Source organism: Psittacula echo, assembly GCF_963264785.1.
Source record: "Psittacula echo genome assembly, chromosome: 1".
Taxonomy (NCBI): domain Eukaryota; kingdom Metazoa; phylum Chordata; class Aves; order Psittaciformes; family Psittacidae; genus Psittacula; species Psittacula echo.
The window spans coordinates 139,370,631-139,390,443 of record NC_137735.1 but is presented as its reverse complement, the minus strand read 5'-3'; the positions used below and the strand labels follow the sequence as shown (position 1 = coordinate 139,390,443).

Here is a 19,813-nt window from a genome sequence, read left to right as displayed (position 1 = left end):
TTCCATGTAACTACCTAAATAATGTGTTAATAAAAAAAAAGTTAATTATAGAAAACTCTTACAGCATTGTACATTTAATGCTGTGTGTCTTTCCTCGTTACAATAATACACATTTCTATTAACAAATGATTGTGGATACTAAGTTTAAAGCAAATGGTCATGAATTTCAGGTTTCTTTTATTCTGTTATTGGTAGATACTCTGTTAGGCACAATATGACATTCTTTGTAAACATTAAACATTATCATTTAACATAAAACATTAGACCATGAACTGAAGTTACAGAAAATAATATACAGACATTAAAGAAACAAAGATCCACTACACAGTCTAGGCACAAATGCAGCAATCCAGGAGGCCTGATCTTATATCCATTGCAACTGAAACCCCCAGCTGACACCAGTGGAACAGAAATGCATCCAAGTCACCAAACACTCCTGCTTCTGAACTAATTCATTTTTTTTCTCTTCTACCAAAGCTTTCATATAATTTGAAAATACACATCTCATCATCATCTGTTGGTAAAAATGTATTTTAGTCTATTTACTCTGAAACACCTATTTATAAAGTTAGGAGCCAGAACTAAGGCCCCTAAAGCCAGTAATATAACTAACACATCTAGAAAGCTTTCCTCAAAATATGTATCTACATATTTTGAGAACTTGAAAATAATCTTCCAAAAAACAGTCATAAGAGAAAACCTCTTACAGATCTTTTATTTCCCAAACTTAAAATTGCACTACATTTTTCACGCAACATTGTGCAACTCAAGAACCAAAATGAGGAATAACAATTCTGAGCTTCCATCAAGCTGCTTATTGCAGCTCTCACCCTTAAATACCTGTATGTGTAGGGTAGGCACAAAGTAAGAACAGTTATTGACATCTAACAGAGCAACATCAGAATTCTTATCTGAAAAGTTTTCTTGAAAATAAATAGCACACTTAAATTGAGTTTTAAGAAATTATTCAGTATCCCATGATAATGTGAAGAAACACTAATTTCATTCTATAAAGTCACAGAAGACTTTTATTCTTCTAATGAAACAAGAGTGATCTGAGTATACAAGTTACTGCTATTGTTACTGGGAACTATCTTCTCGCTTCCTCTGAATAATGAGAAAAAAAGGGTATTCAATTATTTAACAAATAAGCTTTAGAAACATTACTTTTCCTTTTCTAACATGCTAGAAATGGGGAATAAGGCAACAACTTAGATAAAAATGTATCTTGCTTTGTAAACCAAGCTTCTTAATATGTTTTTTAAAAGTGAACTTTCACACTGAAAAATTGAAAGGCCTCAAAAGAAAAGCTTTAATTACTTTAACAAGACCATGTCTTCTGTTTCATCCGATATTTTCAATACACTCCCAAAAATATAGAGAGTGATTTACTTTAGTATTACAGATGGCTCTTCAGCTTTAAGTAACTCCTCTGTAGGGCTAAAAAGCTTATACAGCACTCTGCAAGACTGAGTAATGTTTAAAAAAATGCCACCAATTTCCACTGAAACCTTCTCTATTCTTACATTATTATTCTAACCTAATTGCATGGGAAAACAACAGATGGTGTGCGAATATCAGTGTCTTCTGAGTTATAACCAGGCCTCCAAACCAAGTCCTTGCTGTCTCATTTGATCTTTACAACACTGAAAAGTTCTTTTTTTCCACTCAAAGGAAATAACTTCTGATAATAACTTCTGAAATAACTTCAAAACCAGCTGATAAAGTCATGGCAGGTGATGCTGAAGCAATGACAAAATCATTCCATAAGTAGTTTTAAGTCTTAGGTACATACAAAAATTGCTCGACATAAATTAGACAGACTGCAATTAGAGAAAGGAAAAAAAAGGAAGAAAATTATGTGACAGACTCAGAATTCTTATTTTCATGCTGAGCAAAAAAGTTCACTTTTAAGTTCATTCTATGCTCAATATCCTGCTTTGTCCATTTCTTTGGTATTCCATTCTCATCCTGCAAATCTTAACACAATTTTAATGGTCATCTTAATTCAAATGAAAGAGCAATGAGCTGAAAGCACAACCAGAACAGATGCCATAATACTGCAGAACACATTGGTCTTCATGATTTTTGGTTCTTTATATTCATTTCTTGTAATGATTGGGGGCATCTGCAAATGCAAACTTCAGTCTGTAGGCCTCTGCTAGGAGTACACTGATTTCTTCATTTCCCCAGTGTACTGTGGGTAAATTTTGCAAAAATATCAGCAATTCCTAGGTGGAAAGAAAAAAGAAAAAGAAATAAATACATTTTTTTCAAACACCAGTGTATAGGAATGCGTTACTTATACAATGATTATTTATAAGCAATCACACCTCAGTATCCCAAACACAGCTGGGATCCCATTACATTTAGTGATTTCCTTGTAACTTTCACAGAAATACTTGCTGTTTGGTCTTTCACTTCAGAAACCAGCTATTAATTGTAACTGAACTGGAGTTTTTGTCTAGTGTTAGAAAAATAAATACTACGCATGAAAGAAAGCAATACTGCCCAAGTGTGCAAATTCCATGTACCTGCATTTGCATGTTTAGATCACTACTGGTGCCCAAATCATGGGCCACCTGGATACATCTTACACATTTGCAAATTTCTACTAAGCTCTAGAAGCTTTCATGTACCATTTTGTATATAGTACTTTAAAAATTCCACATGTATCTTCACATTTAAGATGTTCAACCTAATTTCAGTTTGTAACATCTGCTGCCCAGATCATTTCAGTATACTAGTAATAGGTATGAAGAAGGGGAATACCCATACTTATTTAAAGAGCTATAAAAATCTTTAATTTTCAATACCTTGAACATTTTTAGATCTCATTATGAGGTGGGTTAGAGCTGCAGACAGCTACATATAAAGCAGAGTTGCTGACTAAATTGAGAAGCACTAAAATTCTCTTCCCTAATTAGACTTTTCACATGCAAACACAAAGAATATCTGACTTCTGGTTTGCTGCTTTCTAGGTATGCCTTGTATATAGCACAGCAAACAACAGTTCAATTTCTCTCAACATTAATTTTATAGCAATAGAGATAAAAATAATCAACAGAAGTAATTTTAAATGGTGATTTGAATTTCATTTCAGAAGGCCCTAAGATGTGGGTTCCTGGTTTTGTAAGGCATACGTGGGGTGTTGGAACTAGATGATCTTTAAGGCCAGTTCTGATAGCAGCACTAAAATCCACCATGACCTGCAGCAGGACAGAGCTTAAAATCGTCATCTGTATGCTGAAACTTGCCATCTGTGAAAGCACTCTTTAGAAGATCTACTACCACCAATTCTCTCCTGAGCTCATACACATGACAGTTTTATAAGGTTCCCAATTTGACCAAACTCAGGAAGTCAGTTTGTTTTTATTAAATAAATGGTGATCCAAAAGGTCACAAACTCTCAAACATGATGCAAAAGGCACTCCAGGCCAAATAGGAAGTTCATGTTTTAAACTTTCCAAAGAAAAGATCACCTGGAGATCTCCTGTCTCACACTTTTCCATTTTGAAAAAAAACATTCCTTAAAATTTCAGCTGTGGCAAAGCATCAAAAGGCAATTTTTTTGATGAGTTACATTACAACAAACTGAATGTGGAATTTTATGATGGGTGTTATAAGGCAATCTTAGGAGTAAGCATAGGTGTTAAGCTTGCCTGCCTCTCATAGGTGCTCTATTTTTGCTTCAAAATGCAGATAATTTGCACACATTTGTATATGTGCATATATTTGTGAGCATGTGCATATTTTTTTTTTCATGAATATATTAAGATTCATTCCAAAGAGCAGGAATAAGTAAGCAGGAATGCAATTAAACCCACAACCATTATCTTGCTATAAATCAGAATCCTGCAACATGCCTGGCAGGCTGGATGGAGTCTTGGGTGACATGGTTTAGCACAAGGTGTCCCTGCCCAGGTTAGAATTTGATGATATTAAGGTCCTTTCCAACCCTTACTATTCTATGATTCTATGACAACATCATGTATAACTACACAGTGAAATTCTTCACCTTCATGAGGGTCTTATTTTCCTTGTCCCCCATTCTCCCTCCTCTGCATCTGCTTTCATGGAAGAAGGCTGTAGGAGCCTTTAGCAAAGATCCTGTGGTTACAATAAAGAGCAGGGAGCTGAAATGAACATGAAACTGTTTTTTTGGTGTGTGTGTATGTTAATTATTTTGGCTTCATCTATTTCATGGTCTTGCTATTCTGGTTCTTGCAATATGAGACAAGAAAGGATAGAAGTTGTGCAGTACTATGTACTTAATTATGAATAATATAATATAACAGAGCATGAGAATGCTTCTATTACACTTGAGAGAACACATTTTTAATAAACTGTTACACAGGTGTTATTTCCATCTACTTATTTGACAGTTATGCTGATAACTGCAATTAATAAATTAGCACTGTAGAGTAGGAAGGTTGTGTGGAGGGATGATAAATGCCTACCTCCATGAAAGGTGGGTTTTTTTCTTCCTTTTACAAAAGTAACTTTCAATCAGTTCTAAGACACAGCAGTTAATTCAGTGAGCTTTGTGAAATTAGCTCTTTTACTGTTTGCAATGCCAAAACTTCGCTGGGTCAGACTTCTGATGTGAACTGGTACAACTGATTCATGGTGCTCAAGCAGTGTTTTGGTTTTCCTTTGGGCTACTGTTCAAATAAATTTGGCCTAAAACAATCCTCCAGGCACTGGAGAGCCATGAACCTTCTAGAAGACCTCAGCACTTGGACTTTGTAGGACATCACCTACTAGAATCTGCAACCAGAAGTTGCCTGTACAGAAGCTACTCAACAGCTAGTGAATGAAGCTAAACTGTGTCAGCATAAGATTAGAAAGAAGGAGTCTTCATTGGTCACACATTTGGTCCACTACACTGATTGTTTCTGTGGTAACCATACATGTTTTTGTGGCAATCATACATGTTTTTCAAACTAGAAAATGTTGGTACATTTATGAAACACCGATAATTCTTGTAAATGAATGAATGCTGCTTATATATTCAGTTTTGACTGTAAGGTAATCATGCAGGATATGCATATTAGAAAATGATTACAAAAATTGAGTTTATTTTCTTAAAACCTCCTACATAGCAGCCATTCTTACAAACATCTCACTGCTCAATGGTTTAAAAAAGGAGGTAAAATAACAGTCACTATTAATTTTGATACATTTAACTTTCCAGAGTACTGAAGTTACATTATCTTACAGAACAAACCACTTTTTCTGAAATAAATGTACAGGTTTAGAAGTTTGTCTGGAAATGACCCACGAAGAATGACACAAAATATATTATTTTTCTCCCAGGATATACAGCACAACAGCAGGAGAAATCAGGTGCTCCAGGCTTAAGGCTGGAAAACACAAACCATTCAAACTTATGCTCTTCATTGAACATGCAAAGACTAGATCTCCAATATCCACAGTACATGAAATTTAAGGTGCATCTTAAATCTGACATAGGATTATTGGTGAAGAACCAGTTTAATACTTCTATGACTAACTGCAAAATCATTAATACTTTTTATCAGAATCAAATATATAAATAAATGGCAGAATAACCCATTGATCATCTAAGTCCACTTCTGTTTGAGTAGGCATATTTGCCACTGTTACTAAGGAAAAGAATCATTCCTTAACTGCTCCTCAAAGGCTAAGACTGACACTGACTAGTGCGTATGTCATAAAGCTAAATGAAGTAACTGGTCAAACACGCACTACTTAACTGATTTTCTAAATATAAGGCTTACCCTTCCTGTGATCTATTACAGAGCTTCAAAATTGGCTCAGATACAAATTAAATTTATATCTTGTTAAAAATAAAGTAGAACTTGGCAAAAACCCTATTAAAGAATTTTTTTTTGCTTTAAGTGCTAAAGAAAATCATGCTGCATTTATTGTGCCCAAATACGAGGCATTCTTTGAAAACAACAAAACAAAACAACAACCAAACTCAAAAGAAACTCTAGAAAAGTCACTGGATTTGAAGAAACGTACAAACATATGCTATACTTAATATTTTTAAGACCACATGAAAAGTTTATCTAAAACTGCTTAATTTAGTGTTTTGCACTTACAAAAAAGAAAAGGTGACAACTGACTCAATACTATTAATTTATTTTTAGTTACTATTCTATTCTTATTTTTTCTCCAACAGATAAAGCAGGAACCACTAGAATGCATGTGCAAATAAGGCATCCATATGAACTGCTTCAATGAATTTTCCTATCCACACTCATAATTAAAATATAAGACACTCTGAAATATGATGAACCTGAATTCATATTTACCATAAAAAGCTCATTGGTGATAAACTGCCTAGAATATTTCAGAACAAGAAAACTGAGTATGAAAAGCATTATTTGCAAACTATTCCTGCAAGAATTTTATTTTCTGCTTAATTTAAATGATACTGTGATGCCACCTGGCTGAGGAACCAGGGCAGCCAAGACCATCATCAGATGGGGTTTCCAGAATCCCAGTCCAATGTTTGTTTATATTTTGGCAGCATCTACAACAAATATACTCAAGATTACATTTGGCAAACAGAGTGCCCTGGTTTCAGTGGCCTCTTACTGCACTGAATAGACATATTAATCTCTTTAATTAGGCTTAGCTGCTTGACTGAGCCCACCAGCACGACTTCAGTTTGGTCAGTGTGTGGCATTTGCCCTGTCATGCCACACTGTGCAAAGTCACTTCCAATCTCCCTTCCCCCTTGCCATTCAAGTAGTGGTAGGTTTCCTTCTGTCTGGGGAACAATAATAGGTATCTGAGGTATGTACAACCAGCAGCTAATTCATCATCTAAGGAATAACTCTGGTAAACTAAACCCAACCAAACAAAATAAATAAACCAAAAAAACCAAACACACAGCAACTCCTCCCCCCACCCCCTCGAGAAATTAATCCCTGTTTAGTTTTACTTCTGTTTAAAAGTTAAAGACATATAGGAGTACTTTCAAAGTCGTAAAAGCCTGAACATTGTAGGGAATGAAATAACTGTGTGATGACTTTCTATTGCTCAGTGTTGTCTGACCAAATCTGCTCTGTTGCAGCAGCTGGGCAAAGAGATACTACTCATAACAGAGGAAGATCAAGGAACTACTTAGATTTGCTTCCCCCTCTTCCTGTACAACAAAAATGTGAAGAGATTTTAGCACAGGGTCCCTAACATGGTTAGAGGGCTGCAGCAGATGTTATACCAGGAGAGTGTAAGAGATGTGGGACTTTTTTATCTCGGAGAAGGCTGAGGTCGGACCTAAGAGCAGTTTCCCACTACATACAGTGAAGGTTAAAAAGAAGAAAAAACAGTAACACTACTTTAACAGAATTTGGATTTACATAATACCTTACATACATGTTTTTCTATAATATACTAAAATATCCTATAGCACTTTACATAGCTCAACTATGCTACAATTTCTAAAGTACATTTCAACACTTACAAACAGCTGTATAGCATGTAATTTTTAAAGTACAAGTACTTTCAAAATGTCATTTTCCTTAGATAAATCCACATTTATTCTAGAACTATGTAATCACCATGTAATCAAGACAAGACTGATAAATTTGTTATAATGCATGGTATGAAAGCACCTTCACACGTATGAAAAGTAAAAGCATGAGGTCTATGTTTTAAACACCACAGCAATAAGATCTGGGAGTAATGCTGGCTGTTAAGAAATGCCTGTTGTCAGATAAAAAAATCATTCTTGAGGGAAAAAAACCTCACCACACAAGATCCAATACATATATCTAAAAGAAAATGCCAGACTACCAGACAGGTATCTCAAAAAGAAGATGCTCTCCAAAGCCCTTATTCTTCAGTGCATTCCTCAGTTTCCTCCAAAATCAAAATGATCAAAAAAAATCAAAAAATGATCAAAAATCAAAACTGAATATTAATAAAACTTAATTAAACACATTTTTAATAATTACTACAAAGCTCTCCTCATTGAGACTGTAACCCAATGAAATCTCAGCTCATTAAAACAATCTTAAAAGCCAAAACCAACCAAACAAAAAAAGGAAGCAAAAGGAAACAAATTTCATCATGTTTTGAAATCCCCTTATAGTATGAAGCCCACTATAATCCTTTCAATCAATACAGTTTTTAGCATACCATTTGCCAATAGTCATGATTATTTGGTAATGGCTACCTATAGTTGTTGTGCTATTTATTGTCACCCTGACTCTGACTCCATATGTGGAACATCAAAACCAATTATACAACAAATAACACACTGATAGTTAATAGAACAAATGTTATTCTAACAAGTAGAGCATAAACGTCTCTTTTGTGATAATCAAACCAATTTATTTACTCTGTTTATTTACCCTGTTCAGACTTTTTTGTCTGTATGAATTATTGACAAAGTTCAACTGCAGTGTTTTTTTTAACAGAAGAAACTTAACAGAACATAAACCCCACTAATAGAATAGTGGGTTTATTTCCAGTTAATATAAAAATAGCAATAACTAGGGTTAAAATTAAACTCGAGCATACTGAGGACATTAATAGAGTTGGTTTTTAAAGTCAAAACAGAGAACTGGTCTATTAATTTAACAAATAAAGGCAGCCCTAAAATACAGTATTTTTCTATGAGAGTTGTTAATCCTTCCTGCTGCTAACCGCAATGTAATTATGGTCTGAGTACTTCTGGTCTACCACAGCTCTATTTTGTAGTGATAGGCAGAACCTACAATCTTACCATATTTTATGATCATGAACTTTTTAATATTATACTTCAGGGCTACTAAAGGTAAATTAACTTTATAGATAAATTTGCACTATTTAATAAAGAATTGCAAATACCTGTATTTTGAACCAGAGCACTACCTATTACACATTATGCACACAAATAAAACACCGCAAATTTATACTGGCAATTGGATCAGCTTCTTTATGAGAGTTACTTGGAGTTTAAATTTTAGAACACAGCACCTATATTTAAAGAACTAATGAAGTGCAATATTACTAAAATTTAATTAGAAGAATTATTGAGACAAGCTAAGGAGGAAAGCAATTATTGCCAGAGAAAATAACCATTTATCTTTTTAGATAATATAAACCGCAAATAAACCACACATACATACAAAGAATATTAAATGTTTTTATTTTATGGGAAATTATATAATGTGGTGCCAGAGAGAGCCAGAACTGGACAATGATTCAAACATTGTTTTCCAACCAGATGTAACCACTATGCAAACAAAGGAAATACTCAATAGAGGAATGATTTAATTCCTTTTTCCTTTACAACATTCTTTTCCACTTGTATGTGGGACTTCCAAGTGTGAAAGGGTGGCATGGATGGCTTGTTCTAAGAGGGCGTCCTGCCCATGGACTCAGTCCCTCTCCTGAGCTGCACAGCGAAGCAGACAGAGCTATTGCCTGGCTGCAATCCTGTAATTGCTGCAGGGGCCAGGCTGGTAATGTACTGTGCAATCCTAACTTCAAATCCTCTTCTCACATACTTAGGATGAAGGATACTCGTTTGCCTGGGGACTTGGCCAAGCTCAGTCCAAATCCTCCCCCTTCAGCCTGCTATCAAAGTAGTGACAAACGCACTGGCTGGTAACTCGAAAGCATAGGTCCAGCACCCGCTGAGAGCCCAGCTGACCTTGTTCTGTTCCTTTATAGCTACTTTTCCCTTCTTTCTACCTCTTGCTGTTGATAAGTAGTGCAGCAATAGGGCTTTAGCTGTGACAAGTTCTCTTTTCCTTCCTGAGCACTGTTTTCCTTCTTTCAATGCATGCAGCAATATTCCCTTCACTGCTGCCACATCTTATTTCTCCAGCTGTCCTAACCTGCTACACGGAGTTGCAAATAATGAGCTGTATTTCTGGAGTGCTGTGCATGTTATTAATTACCTATGTCTCTGAGTCAGAGACAATATTTCCTTCCTATTGGGCACAGCTGGAATTGAGAAAACTAAGATTTCAAAATCTAATATTAAAGAGATAGCAGGAAGAGGTCATCTACTGTAGCTTAAGAAATATTTGCTGCAGATGCAGGTTAAGAGGCATAGGTGGATCTGGATCCTTCAGTGGTACATCTGACTACCTGCAGCACTTCCTAAGCCTGGAAAGCTACGTGGCACAGGGTGCATGTAGCGTGGTCAGCAATGGCTGAAATAGCACCCAACAGTCTGGTTTGGATACTGGATGCAGCAATGCCCTCCTTGTTCTTGTAGTATCAAAGATTATGGGTGAACTTAAACTTTGATAAGCAGAAGATGGGGGGAACACTGGTTTATCCATGCTAAGTGGCAGGGATGTTTAAGCTTGCACTGGCATAGTCTGAAAGATTTAGGACAGATTTGTTCTTGGCAAGTCATAAATCCGTGTCACTCAAGAACTCCCACCTTGAATATGAAAGTTCACATCCTATCCGGTGACAGTTTAGAGGAAAAGAAACAAAAAAAAAAACCCCAAAACCCCAACACAATATTTGGTGAAATAGTGGATATTCAACTTTGCAAACTCTTTTTCTTTTCCATTTTTCTATTGATCATTACCTAAAATATGTATCTAGACTTTCTTGAAAGGGTTATTCTTTCCAAAGAATTGTCTCTTAAACAGTCAATCATCTTTATCTTTTATACACCATGACATCTTAACCATTGGACCACGGCATACAGAACTCTGACCAGTATTAAACTGACTACAGAAAAAAAGGTTATTCAGAGTTCTAACTAGACTTGATGCATCTTAAAAATGGATACTTTTTTAAAAAAATCTAAATAGGTTAAAGGTTCATTTTGCCTGCTATCAGCTTCCCTTCAGCAACTCAAGTGTATAGTGGTTTTCAGCAAGTGTATATATATATTTTATTCTTTTATATAATATATATTCTTTGATTCAAATACATCTTTTTATTCTTCTTTCAAGTGAAAAATCTCCCATTAATCTTTTGCAAACATACAGAAGTATGCTATTCTTATAATGAATTTCATATTCCTAATGAGAACTTCATAGAAACACACCTTAGGATTCTGAAAATGAAAGCTTATGAAAAGTTGATGGCCTTATCATTTTCCTTTCATGTTTTTCTTTTCATGACTACTGAAAAGGATTCCCGGACTCAGCATATTAAAACCACTAAACCAGCAACTAAAGTCCTGTTTCATCCAGTATGGAACTCTTACACAAGTCATTAGCAACCTTAATTGCTAATCATAAAATATGTGATTCTAAAGAACTATGTCAGAGAAGCTGTGCTCACTTAGCTGAAGAGAAGATTTACATCTTCATTTACACAGATATGAAAATGTATGAATTAATATGGTAAAAAGTAACTAAGGGAACACAGTTTAGCTGTTATCGTAGGTAGCCCTATATCTGTGTTCTCAAATGAAAACAAAAACCAAAACCACAAGTAATACATATCCCTAAAGCTTAAAACAGGAAATAAATTTGCATGTTAGATATTCTTGTCAACAAACTTACTATATACATGTTATTATCTACAGGTTTATATGACAAGGTTAAGCACACAGACTTAAAAACAAAGCAAATATTCCCACAGAACACAAAAGATGTTCAACTCCATAAAAAGCCATCTGATTTTTGGAATACCTTGTTATTCTGAACTGTCTCAAAATGCTTCAAAATTACACGCATGTGAAACCGAAGATACTTACACAGAATATTCAATGCTTAAGAAAGAAAAGGAAGTAAACTTATTCCAACACTGATGTAAATTCATACTTAAATCAGACAAACAAAAACATTCTTGAATTCTTTCTTACATTTAAACTAGTAAAAACAGAACTTCCATTTTAAAAATCTCATATGAAAATTGAATATCCAGGAAAAGTCCAGGAAGCATCTGTGCTTCAATTGCTATGGCACAGAGCAGAATGCTTCTGAACCACTCTGACTATGCTTTTTGCCATATTGTTTGATGAAATATTGCTACATTGCTGGTATTTGGAGATATGTGTACTTCTTATGCATCAAAATATAATCATACCAAATACATTTAAGGAAAAGCCCAGATAAATCGTTTGTCACTAGCTCTGTGCAAAAGAAGCAAATAAAGAACGGATGCAAATTTCCAGAGTATACAAAGTCACAAAAATCAGAAGTCACCCTATTAAAAAAACCCAACAAACAAACACAGAACCTGCTGTACCAATTAAGACTGCAGCAATTATGGCTGAATTTCATTTCTGAAATGAATTGCCAATGAGTAAGTTACTACATTCTTTTTTTCTGTAGTCAAGCAAGATCAAAATATTTGTACAGCAGATTCCAATAGAAAATTTACAATTCTGCTTCTCCATGAAGTCCATATGCTACCCACTTGGTTTGGTTTTCCTGACCATAATTTGGCAATGCATTCTAAGTGGCAGAGTTTTATACAGCTTCAAATTCTTACATATTCACCCCTCTACAGCAACTTAAATTTTAACACCATAGTATGAATAGCTAAAAGCTCATCAAAAAAAAAGAAGAAAGAAAATCATAAAATACCAATTGAATATAATGAACCACAGGGATAAGAGTGTATCAAAACTTCTGTATTTTCAACTTAATTAGTATGTTTTGACAAAAAGGTACTTCACATTGTAAATCATTCTGAGTAAAATCTCATCTTGTTTTAGAGAAAACATATTAAGGATCGCTGACATAAAATTGCCTGTATACAGAACTTAAGTAGCACTACCTGAGATATATAATTCTAACATCCAATAAATATGTCACAATGTAACAGCTACTTAAATTAGTGTATTTTCATAAGTTAAAAAAGGAAAAAAATCCTACGCATATTTCAAATGGAATATTGTCAGTCTCTTAGGGATATAGGACTGAAAGAGGCCATTCCCACTCCATAGTAAAATCACCCACACCACATGAAGCCATAAATAGGTGTTTTGCTCTAAATATTAAATAAATGTTCCCCACTTGCTATGTCAAAATCCACAAAGCATTTGTGCACCTCTAACAGACTTCAGGACATCAATACAGAGAACCAATGACTTGGTGGTGGAAGATAAGAACCAAACCACCTTCATGAAGATATTAAAGGACAGATGAAGAATCTGTCCAAAGTCCTGTCTCTACATTGCCATGGAACCTGACAACTGAAAATTTCTAAGTTAGCCTGAGAAATCTTACAAAAATCAATAACAACTAATCCAAAAGTTCCTTTAACTCTGAGGAGAACATCACTGTTCACACTAAGAAATTGTTTAAATTTCCTTGGTGAGCAAAGCACGCAGGCAAGAGCACAAGACGGAATCATCCAAGCTGCATTCCTTGATGCCTTAAGAGAAAAATATATGAAATTGCATTTCCTTTGTACCTCTTAGAAGAAATGATGCTTCAGTTGAAGTTCTCTCTCGTGAGACCTCACTTGGAGTATTGTGTGCAGTTCTGGTGTCCTCAACATAAAAAGGACATGGAACTGTTGGAACAAGTGCAGAGGAGGGCCACGAGGATGATCAGGGGACTGGAGCACCTCCCATATGGAGATAGGCTGAGAAAGTTGGGGCTGTTCAGCCTGGAGAAGAGAAGGCTGCATGGAGACCTCATAGCAGCCTTCCAGTATCTGAAGGGGGCCTACAGGGATGCTCGAGAGCAACTCTTCATCAGGGACTGTAGTGATAGGACAAGGGGTAACAGGTTTAAACTAAGACAGGAGAAGTTTAGATTGGATATAAGGAGGAAGTTCTCTACTGTAAGGGTGGTGAGTCACTGGAATGGGTTGCCCAAGGAGGTTGTGAGTGCTCCATCCTTGGCGGTGTTCAAGGCCAGGTTGGATGAGGCCTTGGGTGACATGGTTTAGTGGGAGGTGTCCCTGCCCACAGCAGAGGGGTTGGAACTTGATGATCTTAAGGTCCTTTCCAACCCTAACTATTCTATGATTCTAAGTTCCAAAAGTGCTTCCATAGACAATCAGACTGAAGCATTAATTCAAATTAATACAATATAATTCAATTGTATACTATAAACTAAAGAATTAAAAATATTCTAAACCAGTATACGTACTATGTTGGAAACATGATAAACATCTGTGCTTAACACATCTTTCAGTCTGTCTGGGGACAAGAAGAAATCCAAAACAGGACTAATCTTACTGTACCACACAGTAACATAAAGCTTTATCAGAAAATACATACTGCTCTTTATGTCCTGATATTTTTACATTGGAGGTGCCTAACTTTATCTAATGGTTTATTAATCAAAGCAGAACAATTTATATCCTTTTGATCTTTCACTAAAATTATGTTATGAATTACATCTTTTTCACCATTACAAAGTGATCCAATTGCGTTCTAGAAGATAAACACACTCCCTCTCAAGCTCTGTTTTACAAAGTTAAATATGCAACATTCTTTTAACACTCTTTGCTAGGGCTAGGTCTTAATTCCCCAGTCTACTGTTGTTGATAAACATAATTCTGAAGAGATTACATAAAACCCAAACAAAATTCTCCTGCAAGTCCAGAGAGATGCAATTTTTCAAAAGCAAATAGACAAAGAATACACAGGGACCACGGAAAAAATTACAATTCTAAATGGAGCATTTGGAAACCTTAAGGTACATACAAATGCCTAAGGCCCCAGTATTCTAAGACAATTAAAATACTAACATATTTTATTTATATAGTATTGAATTGCCTTTCGTACATATCATTATACTGATAAAAACAGAAATCTACAACTTCAGCTTTGGCCAGCCAGAATTTGAGATCAAATTTTTTATATAAGATTATGAATGCTTCAACTTTCACAGAAAACACGAGCTTGCAAACCAGCAGCCAAATTCAGGATTTATTCTTTGCTTATCTGGCAAAGAACAGCTTCCAGACACAAACATGAGAGAACTGAATGTCTTTCAGTACAGTGGGTGACAATGGGCTGGGTTAATCCTTTTTGACTCCTGATTTTTAAGATTTTCAAGATTCAAGTCCTGAAAGTGCTTAGGCCATGAATACCTTCTCTTGGTAATCCTAGTTCATACATGTAAGAAAATAAACAAATTTATACTCTAAAACTTCACAAAAGTTTGCACATTGAAAGCAGTCGCCACCGTCACAGTACCAGTACTAACAGAGCAGTTGGCAGAGGAGCACTCTGACAACTGCAAAGCAGCTCCAGATCAAGCATGTCAAAATCCTTAATTTTCCACTATGTAAGGACAAGTCTTACTAAAAGCATGGAAAATCAATATGAAGAAATACTGTTTTCATAACTGCTGTTCTAGCACGTGACAGATGCTAGTATTACATAAACTAAGTATTAATAATAGTTTGCAGTGTTTCTCCCAGGCATGAGGTTCTCACACCCGTGTGGTTTTGTAAAACTTTAAATTACATTAGGAAAAGATCTGTGGCCTTGTGCCTTCAGAGATTCAGAAAAAAGCTTTGAAAACTCTGTCTTAAGTGCTCATCTTAAAGACTCAAAACCACATATAAACTGAATATGTTTTAAGGAAAACATTATTCCTGAATTTATTTTCTTTGGAGATGTGGGCTTTTGACAATTTTTTTCCTTCTAGAAGACTATACCTTGTGAATAAAATGCCATTTTGTTTAAATAAATGAATATGACCAAAAAGTGCTTACGGGTTTGGCCAAAACTGCAATAACAGTTCTAATGGAAAAATACTTCAGTGGTGCATTATATGATATAATCTAAGTGTTTGATGGGCTGATTTACCCACAGTGACTACATCTCTCATCTGTTCCTTAGCAGGCAGGAATTCCTGTATTTATCACAATAATCTCCAAGAGAGGAAACTATAGCACAGCTTGGAAGATGTAGCCCTTTCTCACAGAAGAGAATAAAGACATCAGCTACATGAAATATAACTTTCAGAGGTATATTCCTGGTGGCAATTTTGGTTCTCTTTAATAGGCTTGCCTGAGAGCTGGCAATTCAGAGGCCCTGCTATGCTCTGTCATCTTTTCTCGGGGGCAGCAATCTTTAAGAGAGGATGTGGTAGAGAACAACAGCTATTAAGGATTTCAGCTGTCCCTGTTTAACCTGTTGTTGTATGCAGACCAGTACCTGAAACTAAGCACACGTCTAAGAACTGTGATGAAAAAAAAATTTAACACAAAGCTTTAGTGAATCAGTTCCTGAAGAGTGGATGCAACTATTGCTATTCACTCAGCTAACAGCAAGCAAATGCTATTGTGCAGAAAAAGAATTAGAACAGGATAAATGAGAGCTCTTACTATATTTGCAGAGGGATGTCTAATGTAAAAAACACTACAGAGAGCAAATGAATTGTCATGTGTAAAGATCTTGCTCTTGATGGCAGCTGAAAGGGCTAACGAGGAGTAGATGGCAGCAGTAAATCTGCTAAAATGGCACTTCTGGAAGAATTTTAAATCCAATTTGTTTACAAGTAGATGACAAAACAATACACATTTTAATTCTTGTTATTTTTACTGTCTTGTAGTTGCAATGAGACAATTTTGTTGTAAGACAGCAAAATCCACACACACCAGCATTTAGGAAACCACAGAAGAGAACAGAATTGGAAGAAAGAAAATTAATCCTCCTCCGTCTGCTTGTCTCAAAGAAAGGCATATGTCACTTCATCCTATTATTCAGCTCATACTCCAAAAGCTTTTAATTTCTCTTTGTTCTCTTATCAGTAGTTTTGATTGAGTTTGGTAGTCAAGTGTACAGGTGCCTGTGATTTTAGTCTTCTCCAGGGTTACACACTGATAAGGCCAATAATTGACATTCTTATGCAGCAGTTTCTGTTGAAGAAATAAACATGGAAAGAAAACAGTTTTCTTTGTAGAGAGATATCTCCAGTGACAGCTGTGAATTACTAACTGAATGGAAGCCCTGTCAGTGCATTTAGTTTAGCCGGTGACTTAAATTACTCAGGAAGAACAAGAGTTTTTTTCTTTGTTCAAGAAAATCCTTTTTATATTGAAATGGAGAAAACGCAGAGATCCTTTTTGTGGTATCTACTGAAAACAAATACAAACATTGGTTGATGAGAGAAAAATACTTTATAGCCATCAGAAAGTGCTTCCCTGGAAGCTTACAGGACAATAAAATCAGATTTTCATTGTTTGGAAGATTTGATTTAAAACTTGGATAGTAACAGCATCTCTGTAAAATACAAGCCATAAAGCAAGGCTTACAAGAAATCTCTCCAGATTATACACACTCCGCATCACATCCTTCCCTTTCTTTAGCAGGAGTCAGACCAAACACAACTCTTAACAAAGCATGCAGATTAGAGAGGACCCCAATTCTGCAAGGTGTTCCTCACAGCCTGCAAAATGCATTGATGGACCAGTACGGAGTTTGGTCTCAGCATCCTTACAGCTGTAAAGCTCTGAGCAGAAAACACAGACATATTTCCTGTTACTACAGACTTTCAAGATAAGGAAGGACACAACTTAATGGCAGAACAAAATTAATGTGTTTCTAGAATTTCATTATTTTATTGGACGTGGTGACAATAAATTAAAAAATAATAATGAAAAAAGCATTGATCACTCAACAACTATTGAAACTTTTTTAAACAAAATAGTGCTTTTTCTCTGTAACTAGGCTTTATGGAGATCCACAATTTTAGACTTCTATTTTACATCAGCAATGTGGTTCTAACACTGTGTGCTTCTTAGTAAATATAACTAAAAATTACTAGATATCAAAATGGTTAAGAGGTAATTGTGTGAAGGCAAAAAACATATGTTTTAGCAATGACAACTGCCATTTCAAATCTGTACTCTCATATATTAATCAATACATCCATTGGTTTTCTTTTTGACAAATTAAACATTTTGAACACTTCAGCCATCCTTTCTAAGCCCTCACTATGTCTTTGACTGCAGATATCAGAACTGGATGCAGTATTATCAAACCCTCCCCCCACCGAAAGGCAAAACAAGCTGTTATGTTCTCTGGTTTAAGGATGTAATTACTCCCAAGTGCCACAGCATCGTTCTGTTAGCTCACACTGAGAGAGCTGTTAGCAATTCCCCCCCGGATCATTTCAGAAGCCATGCAATCCAGGCTACAATCTCTCACTCCAGAGACATGACCTATTCTACCTAACCTGTATTTGCAAAAAATTTGTCATTTGGCTGTATCAACACACAGCTTGCCTGAAGAGGTCACGTGAATGAGTGATTCAAGATTGGTTTATGTAACTGCTGTGTTCTCCTCACTTGGTCAGAATGGTAAATCTGTATCACCCACAGATTATTATTATCTGCTGTTTCATTAGTGGAAATGCTGACTAGCGTCATGCCAACTACTGACTCCCACAGAAGTTCATTGGACAAATTGCCTCTTGAACATGATTAGCTAAAAACATCTTTTTAGTCGTCCTGGTAGGATGTCACAGTATGTGTTAGTATGATCCCTGTAATATATTCTTTGTCTATTTGCTTATGAAAAATTGCATCTATCAAACAAATATATATCACCAAAGAATGAAATCAAGTTTCATTGTCTTGTCTGTTACATAATGCAGGTTCACTTTCCAGGAATAAAGATAGAAATGAAGCTGTCAAGAATGACACTGGGGGAAAAAAATTAGTCGTATGTTCTTCTTAATTGCTAGTAAGAAAATTGGATCTGTAATTAGATAAACAATAATTATGAGAAAAATGATGCTTTAGTAAAGCTGATAGAATTTAATACTTATAATTAAAATCATATCTTTATTATCTTTAACAACATAACAATATTACTTTCTTCTCACAGTCTTCTGAGATAGATAAAAATTGTCACAGATACAGGAAGAACTTATATGTTATAATCTTGCCATTAAAATTCATAAAGGAAAATAAAGACAAAGCTATTTCTGCACAAATATTAATAATTCTTATTATTATTGTTAGCTGGACACACCATGGTCACAAGAAAACTGCAATGTCTTTACAGTATTATCCTCTGATATCTTGGAGCTTTCGTATTTGCAGTCTTCCTGAAAATCAGGAAAAGCCTTTGGAGAGCACTCTCATGCGTTCAATGATGCCTACACATGAAGATAATAAACCCATCACTGAGAAGAGTTCTGATAAGCTTTAAGTGGTAGATCCATTAACAAAAAGTATAACTCAGTATTTAAAATCTTCATGGAAGCAAAAATAAATACCTAAGACCATCCAAACAGCTAAAAATATCCAAAATAATTTTAACTGGAGCAGATTCTTTTCTGTAAAGAAAACATAAATAAATGCAATAAAATAACACATTTTTTCATTACAGTTTCACATTCATGACCTATGCTGTATCACTTATTGGTGAGTGGTCATGCTGCCACAAGGGAAATGATAGCATGTTCAGCAAGACTGAAATAGGACTGAAGGCTGAAATAGCATCCTTGCGGCCCCAGCAAAGCATGAAGTCAGTCTACTTATGACAGCTGGAACCACTCCAACCCTAATGCTACCTCATTTACTTTCTAACATTCTGTTGAGATAGCGAAGTTGCAGTACAGATTTGGAAAGCCACAATAGTCCACTGCTGATTCATGCTGTTAAATCATGCTGTTATTACATTATATTTATGCTGTTCTCACACTGCTTTATGATGGGAGACTTCATTATGGTCAGAGCCAGAGTAGATGATGAACTACATGTCAAGAAGAAACAACACTTGTTTGCCTTCATTAAAATGTATAAAGTCTGTACATCAGGTGAAATTAATTCTAGTGATAAAGAAGCATTACAAGTTTCAGATTATTTGTATAACCACTGAAACACAACTTTGTGTTTCAATAATTACACAAACACACAGGCATGTTTTGCCAAATGACAGATTTAGCTGTTAATGACATGAAGACAGCATTTAAAGTTGAGA

General features: G+C 35.4%; 1 protein-coding gene across 3 annotated transcripts in view; it reads right to left on the bottom strand.

Annotated features, from left to right (window-relative positions):
* Window positions 1–2,102: 2,102 nt before the first annotated feature.
* Window positions 2,103–19,813, bottom strand: part of TBC1D22A (TBC1 domain family member 22A) — a gene marked incomplete at its 3' end in the record, with an annotated part of 183,757 nt that continues 166,046 nt past the window's right edge. For all 3 annotated transcript variants that reach the window (XM_080632788.1, XM_080632789.1, XM_080632790.1), the window contains one exon: window positions 2,103–2,231. In XM_080632788.1, coding sequence (XP_080488914.1) covers window positions 2,103–2,231 — 129 coding nt within the window. The remainder of the gene's footprint in view (window positions 2,232–19,813) is intronic.